General features: G+C 34.9%; 1 protein-coding gene across 1 annotated transcript; it reads right to left on the bottom strand.

Annotated features, from left to right (window-relative positions):
• Positions 1-469: 469 nt before the first annotated feature.
• On the bottom strand, positions 470-3,685 carry LOC133329834 (uncharacterized protein K02A2.6-like). Its single transcript, XM_061538294.1, has 4 exons — positions 2,982-3,685; positions 2,528-2,727; positions 890-2,083; positions 470-651 (listed from the first exon to the last, which is right to left on the bottom strand). Exons 1-4 carry the CDS (start codon positions 3,683-3,685, stop codon positions 470-472), a joined length of 2,280 nt encoding a protein of 759 aa, XP_061394278.1.
• Between the last annotated feature and the right edge of the window lie 4,745 nt (positions 3,686-8,430).

Here is an 8,430-nt window from a genome sequence, read left to right as displayed (position 1 = left end):
CTGCAATGTAATCTAGAGATAATTTTTTTTTTAAATAGAACTAAAAATGGAGTGCGAGGGTAGCAACATAAAAAAAGAAATGCCCAATATCAAAAAGAATTGGATGTTATATACAAATCTTCATGAAAATAGGTTGAAGATTTTAGAATGTCACTAATATACCTATTTCATTATAATATTAGATAGATGTCGGATATGAATTCAATTTTGTTTATATTTCCATATCGTTAAATATTGTATAGTTCTTACTAATCAATGTCTAAAGATTGTTTTAGATTTCCAGTTTTTTTTAATTCAGACTTTTTATTGATTATATAATTCACTTGTTACAACTAAAGAGAATTAAGTAATGACTTACAAAAATGACAATAGAAAAATCAAAACAAAAAAATATTTATAGGGTTGCCAAAGATTAAAAACTAAGAATTGTAATACTGATTATAATTAGGATTGCATATGCAACATTTCTTCACCACCTTAGGGGGAGAATAACACGCGAGGCTTTCTCTGTCTGGTTGAACGTCTGCCTGGAGTGGGTATTCGGGCCGGTAGGAGTACTATTTTCGACTTCGGATATTTCCTGATCTACTTCGATTAATTGTTCATTCGTCTGTTGACTATCCGAACTATCCTCATTTCTGCCAGATTCTCCTGTTGGTGTAGAATGTAAAACCACATTGTTTGAATTTCTCCTCGGCATCTGTCCTACCATTGGTGTACTCGTTCGGCACATAGTACTGTGCTTCTGTCTTTGTGGCACTCTACTATTATTTCCGGTATGAATCAATATGTCTTTTTAATAACTTTCCTCCGTATTCTATTTGGTAATGCAGGTCTCCTATACGAGAGATGACTACACCCAACAACCACTTGCTCATTCTGGGGTTACCGGACAAGAAATAAATACGATCGTTTTCCCGAAATGTACGAAAATTGCGACTGTAATTCATAAATTGTTTTTGTGTTACTTTTTCTTTGGTATCATCGGGACGAAGTAAATCAAAGCGGGAACGTAGCATTCGGCCGAAAAATAGCATTGAGGGCGGTTGTCCCGTTGTAGCATGGGACGCATTTCTATATTGCTGCAGGAATTTATTCAAGTTGACTTGTATTGTTGCTTTCGTTGTTTCCATCGCCTTTAACGCATTTTTTATTGTTTGTACACATCTTTCAACCTGGCCGTTGGTCGCTGGATGATATGGAGCAGACTGTTTATGGTATACAACGCCACTATTTTTCAGAAATTGCCTAAATTCTTCCGATGAAAAGTTCGTCGCATTGTCCGATACCACGGTCTTGGGAACACCATATGTAGAAAACATTTCATCCAGTATTGAAATTGTTGCAGAAGACGTAGCTGTTGAAGTCATTTTGACTTCCATCCATTTACTAAATGCATCCGTTACAATTAAAAACATAGAATCCAGGAACGGTCCAGCGTAATCGATATGAATCCGTTGCCATGGTCCACTTGGGTATTCCCAATGGTGCTCTCCGAATTTGGTTGGTTTGTTAGCTATCATGGCACACGCATTACATGCCTTCGCAACCTTTTCGATATCTCTGTCAATTAACGGCCAATAAACAAAGGATCGTGCCATTCCTTTAATTTTCTCTATACCCAGGTGTGCTGCATGGAGATCCTTGAGTATCTTTTCTCGAAGTACCGATGGAACCACTACCCTGTGTTCAAACGTGAAACAACCTGATGACAGCTGATAATTTTCTTCAGGCGCTGCGTATCCTGCTCTTCTCAGGCAGTGGTCCGACTCCAGAAGTTGGACAATTTTCCCTAAATGTGGGTCTTTTTTAGTTTCCAGGGCAATATGAGATGCTTTAATTGGCAACTGCTTAATCTGCCGGATAACAAATTCGTCGAATTCATCCCCAGGATCCATCGAAGAATCTATCGCCACCAGATTCATATTTACCTGTAAAATGTTGGTGGTCTGCATTATTCTCGAGCAGTAGTCAGCATTTGCATTGGCCTTCGTTGGTTTGCAGATTATATTGTAATTAAAGTTACTGAGGAAGTCGGCATAGTTAGCCATGCGGCTAATGCACAGTGAAGATAAACTCTTTTCTGGGTGCAAAATTTGTGAGAGCGGCTTATGATCTGTTACCAGCGTAAAATGTCTAGCATACAGGTATTTAAAGAATTTTTTAACAGCCCATACTATCGCCAACGCTTCTTTGTCGATTTGACATCACCGCGCCCAATCCTGTTTAAAATCAATGGAAGTGAAGGGTCATATGGTGTTAGTACGTCTGTTGCTACTCGCATCTTTCGTCCATTTAAATTCTTGTTGAAGTAGCATGTTTCTCAAAGGTCTCGATTTCGTAGCAAGGTCCGGTAAAAATGAGTTGTAGTCTGGTATTTTTGCCAAGAAAAGCTGCAGATCCTCCGGAGTTAACGGTTTAGGGGCGTTTTTGATGGTATCAATATGTTTACATGATTTGTGTATACAATGAGAGTCGATTCTGTGCCCTAAAAACTCAATTGCTGGTGCTGCAAAAACACACTTACTGCGATTTAAATGAAGGCCATGTTGTTTAATTTTATTTAATATTGCCTCAAGACTCGAAATCATTGTATTAAATGAATCGGCATATACTAAGATGTCGTCGAAAAAACTTAACACATTGGGAGTATCTCTCAGTACTGCCTCCATGCGTCTCTGCCAGATGGCTGGTATATTTGCGGCACCATAAACTGCCCTCCTTGGCCTAATTAATCCATGAGTAGGAGTGTTCAACGTCAACACATGTGCAAATTCGTCATCTAATTGTAGGTGTGAATAGGCGTCAGTTACATCTAAGTGGCAAAAATCGTTGACCCTCTCATCTTATGCAATAAATCTTCAATTTTTGGTATGGGATGCTCGTCAATAATAATTTGAGGGTTTACTGTAGGTTTATAATTTCCGGTTATCCGTATTCTTCCTCCTTTCTTTATTACAACATGTGTTGTTGATGCCCACTCTGAGTATTCCACTCGTTCATACGACCCAGATGCAATTTTTGAATCAATTTTATTGATATATTCTTCACGTAACGCTATCGGTATATCTCGTGCTTTTAGAAAAACCGGTTTTGCATCTGGTTTCAAATGAACTTTTGCTGGCGGTCCTATTAACTTCCCTGCAACGTCAGAAAATACACCGTCGAATTTGTCAAGTAATTGCTTGAGAAGAGCTTGCTCACTGTGTGGCAATTCTGGTGTCGCTGTAGTGATACTATTGACCTTGCTTGAAGATTTGAAAAGTTGTACAAAATTTATTTGGTCCACAAACTGCTCGATCCACTCTCTTCCCATTAGTGTGTCAACCTTGCCATCAACCACGTATAAATTCAATCTACAAACCTTGCTTCCAAGCTCAACGGTGACAGGCAGGCGACCTATACAATTTATTTGATGGCCAGAGTAGCTAGTAAATTGTCTTTTTGTTGGCAGAAGTTTAAAACGGTCCTTGATTAAATGCATATTACTGTTGCTGATTATAGAACAAGGCGACCCAGTATCCAATTCCATCCTCACAAACTTGCCTTCTATAGAAGTTGTCACAAATTTTCTTCCACTACTTTTAAAATAATTTACCAGCTCAACTTTATTCAAATTTTCTGTATCGTCGGCAGGAGTTTCATCATCCAATTCCGCTAGCTGGAATGTTTTGCTTCTGCACATCTTGGAAATGTGACCTATTTTGCCACATCGGAAACATTTAGCTTGCCTGAATTTGCACATACTTCGCGGGTGCATTCCGCCACATCCATGACACGCAGTCTGTACTTCAGCGTCCCTCGGTACCATGCGCCCTTTCTGCCTAGAATATTTCGTTGATGCTTGCATTTTGTGGACATCTTCCACCTTCGCCGGCCCAAGAATATTTATAGGGTTGTCAAAGATTAAAAACTAAGAATTGTAATACTGATTATAATTAGGATTGCATATGCAACAGATTGTATCCCATAATTTATTTGGCAACATTTTTGGATATTCCTTTTAAAAAACGTATATGACGTTTTTTAAAAGGACGTTGTTATTATGACAAAATTTGTTTACGGAACTCTTCTCTCATATAAATCTTAAAGGACAATACACAAAAGCTTGTTACCGGTAAAAATTGCAATAACGCATTCTACAATAGCACGCGTAATTTTCAATTGAAAAAACTGCAAACATAAAAGTCAGAGCTCCTTTGAACAGTAACTGGAGGATTGACAGTGCTCTAACTCTGTCAAACTAGACAAACAACCACAATACATACAGTTATTGTGTTGCCTTCTTTACATGGATAAATAACTCTTTTTGTTCGGGTGTATGGTGTGTGCGGGTTTCTCTGATTAAGACATGACACTAAATTATATAGTTTATAGCTGATCCAAATAACGGATTAACACCCAACAAAAATAGGTGGGCGCGCAAGTATTATGGTTTTGTGGGACACACTTAGTACCATGACAGAACTGAATATTTTTCGACCAAGAATGAATGAAAGACATACAATTATGGAGTGAAATGTTTGGGGGCTTATCTATAGAAAATATAAAATTTTTTGGTGTTCCAAATAAGTAATGTGAAACCAAACGGTTTGGTTTCTTAGGATTAACATTACATGGCATATCCAAACTTTTAAATAACTTTAAAATATCCCTTCAAATGTCGCTCTAATGTTTATTTTTAGAAAATTAAATTTCAAATATTATTATTGTGTTACTTTGTACATTACTTTTTGCTCTTGTTTTGTTGTATTTTTTGCAAGCGATAACCTATGCAAAACATTTCTTTTTGTTTTTGCATTTATGATTTGAATTCGGGTATTGGGGTTGAATATAGTTTATTGTTGTTGTAGTTGCTTTAAATGTTACCCTGCCTGTGTATTCACGAATGAATGTCTATGGTAAATATTTTGCTAAAGGAGGCGGCAAACGACATATTCTTCATACTTCACCCACCCGATATTATTGATGGTAGTTGTTGTTGTGTTCTTTTGTTTTGGTTTTTTTTTTGCATTACCAAATATGTAATGGCTAATGCCAGTGGTGACCGCATTGCAGTACTTACAGTGAATGAAAAATGTTATTGGAAATATAAGTGTTTGGTTTGAGAGAATGGCATTCTAGAGAAAACCAAAGTATGTAGATTGTGTTATATGAACTACCTATATTCAGTTTACATAGGACATTGTGTATATTGAAAACATTGGAATGTCTCCATGTCCAAGCTATACATAGATATTTAGAGTATGTGGGTATCTGCCTCCCGGCTGTACACACCAGTTAATACAACGTGTCAACCAACGCTCCCACACCGAGGTGTAGGTACCAAACGATCACACGTATTTGGACGTGGTCACCTCCTTGGATGAGGAGCGGAGCCTATCTAAAACTCCTGCCTTTCTAAGGGTCAGGCACCCCAGTTGCAGTGCAACTCCACACCAAGTCGAAACTTAAACCGAGATTTGGGTTAAACCACAGCCAGCACGATGCTCCCCAGGGGGCCAACACCAACTTGTCAGGCTAGATCCACGGTCCTAAGGGCCCCTGACACCCGTGCTACCGAAAAACCTTCGGCCAGGCTCATAGCCAAAGCTATTACCCCATGTCCAAGCTATACAATTACAAGGTCTTCCTGACTACAGGAGACAGGTGTTTTGTATAAGTAATTTATTTTCTGTCGATATAATAACCTCGTTAAGACCAGCATAATTTATTCTGTATATAGAGGACCTCACACTACCTACTGATGATCTTCTGTAAATCATACGTATTTATGAAACTTTCTATTGGACGTGGTATATATTTCAGTCATCCTAGTGAACTTGATTTGAATTTGACATTCTCTTTTTCGAATAAAGCGTTCCTAAACTTTTCCAATTCACTTTACCTCGAAATCCACAAACATACGTATTTGCATGTAAGGCAATATATTAAATTTCAATGTTAAGGTGGTTGGGTTACAACACACACACAGTTCAATATTTTGCAATCTCTCTGATAATATAAAAGTACTGCCAATTTTAATAGCCAAAAAACAAAACAACATAGGAGAAAAGACCGACCTTTGATACACGAAAAAGGGGAACATATACATGTATGTCTGAGTAGCAACTAATATAACAGTTATCCTATCATCTTTTGAATGAAATGCTCAAAGTTTCCACCTTCTTTGAATTTAAAGTTTGTAAACGATTATAGAAGAAGTAGTATTTGTTTACGATAAGAATTTACAAAAGCATTGTTGCTGTTAGAGTAACTCAACTATGAAATTTTCAAGAATCGTTCAAGCAGAAAGTTCATCGATACCACCTTTGATTACAATTTAAAAATAAGTTTTAATGTTATGTGTGTAAGCATAGGAAGGAAATGATTATCGTTGTATTTGAGATTGGAATTGGATATATGTATATACTTTTTATTAATAAAAATAACACAAAATAAATGTTCGTTCACTAAAGGGAAAGGGTGTATAAATATCCTTCTGTTTTTACTTCTAAATATGTACAATAATATATAGTTATAAATATTTCCATTTCATTACATAGAAAGAGAGAATTGCATGCCAGCAACTGTCAAGATATGACGTATCATGAAAATTTTTCAAACATACAAAATTCTGCCACTGTCTTTCACAATACCTGACATGTCACGACAACTTTATTTTCATAATTGAATTTATCAACATGCAATATATGGAAACAATTAATTTTAAATTATTTCAAAAATATGTTGATAATATCGGCATTTACGCTTAATTTATTTAATGTTGTAACATAATTAGGCTACATTTTATATATTTATATAAGATAGTTTCAGACACTCAAGACAGATTTTAGTTTTTTGTGTTGAAAAGAAAAGTAAACATTTTGTAGATATGATGTATCCTCTAATAGAGACAAATTGGAAGAAAATGTTTAAATTATTAGATTTAGGTTACATTAATGCTTCAATGTCATATGCATCGTTAATCGCTGGTAACTGTGGCACAGGAATTATATATTTGTGTATATGTTCGAAACATACTAAAAAAAGTTGAAAAAAACGATAATGATTTTTTTATTATTTTTAACATGAATTCAACTTTATAATGAAGAATAGGTACATAACGGTGATATTCTTAATTATTCAGAAAAGATTTTTTTTCAAAAATGGAATTAATCAAAGTGTGCACTAAACGCTTCATATGTCCATCTAATTTTTTGCTCGCAATTTATTATCTAAATTATATTAAATGTGGCACAGCTCGTTTATATGGCTCAAGGATGAACCTTTTTAGGATTGGTGCAAATCGGATCTGATTTACATATAGTTGCCGTATATATTTTTCGCAGATTTCATATGTCCAAAGAGGTGTGTTGTCCGATTGTAGCGCTTTCGTTACTGTTTTTAAATTGAAAAAAAAATTAATGTCACATATTTTTTTTATATTCTAAATTATATTTCTTCTTGTAGAGACTAATATTCAAATATTTTCTTTATTAATTATGTTAATACATATTATATTATACTTAAGTCTGTTTTTACACGGTAGATTGGTTCCAGAAGAAGCCGTGTAAAAAAAGACATTGATCTTATTCATAAAGGGAATTCCCCTAAATTAGTGCTATTCACATTTGCTTTGACCAGTACAAATTGTTTGTACGCGCTAAAGGGGAATTCACTTAAATCTTTAAGCAAGTGTTCGCAAACTATCGATACTATCGATGGTTTCAGACTTTTTTCTTTCATAAATACTTTTTGATATGAACATACTTCGCAAAAATTAAATTTGACAAAAAAATTTAAGTACATAAAATTTCAAATCGTGCTAAATGGAATAAAATCGTCTAAAAAATTAAAAATATTCAATTTTCAAACCGTGTTATATCAAAACCGTGTACAAAAAGACCGTGTAAAAACAGACTTAGGTGTATATAATTAAATTTTTTATCAGAATCCGAAATTTGTTTGCATTTTATTAATGTAATTCGACATTTTTACAATTACTTATTTAATTTACTTTATTACCAAGATAACAAATGAATGGTTACTTGATTAGAATTTTTTAGGATTTAATTTTAAACAATTTTCTATAATAATAAATTACTTAAAAACATTGGCTCAAACATTCATTGCTTTTTTATTCTACGACATTATACAACCCTGTATTATTTTTGGGACTTGTTATCTGTCATTCTATATTGTTGGCAATGCAAAATAGTCTCCAAAGCAGGCGAAAGTCTCCAAAAATAAACAAATTTTATATACTGCCGCATTGTTATGGATTTTGTTTTCTCTTATTTTCCTTCCTACTCATTTGAAGAATTCTCAGAGATGTTACAAATAACGAATCGTATCTTAATGTTACATTCCAACCACCACTTGGTCGGTCTATTGGTGGAAGCAATAACAATAACAACAACAACAATCACAATAACATAAAATAACTAT

This window comes from Musca vetustissima, unplaced genomic scaffold (assembly GCF_032173495.1).
Source record: "Musca vetustissima isolate MV318-11 ecotype Yass unplaced genomic scaffold, APGP_CSIRO_Mvet_v1 utg50201, whole genome shotgun sequence".
NCBI classification, from domain to species: domain Eukaryota; kingdom Metazoa; phylum Arthropoda; class Insecta; order Diptera; family Muscidae; genus Musca; species Musca vetustissima.
Note: the sequence above shows the minus strand (reverse complement) of the source record. Positions and strands in the feature narration are given on the sequence as shown.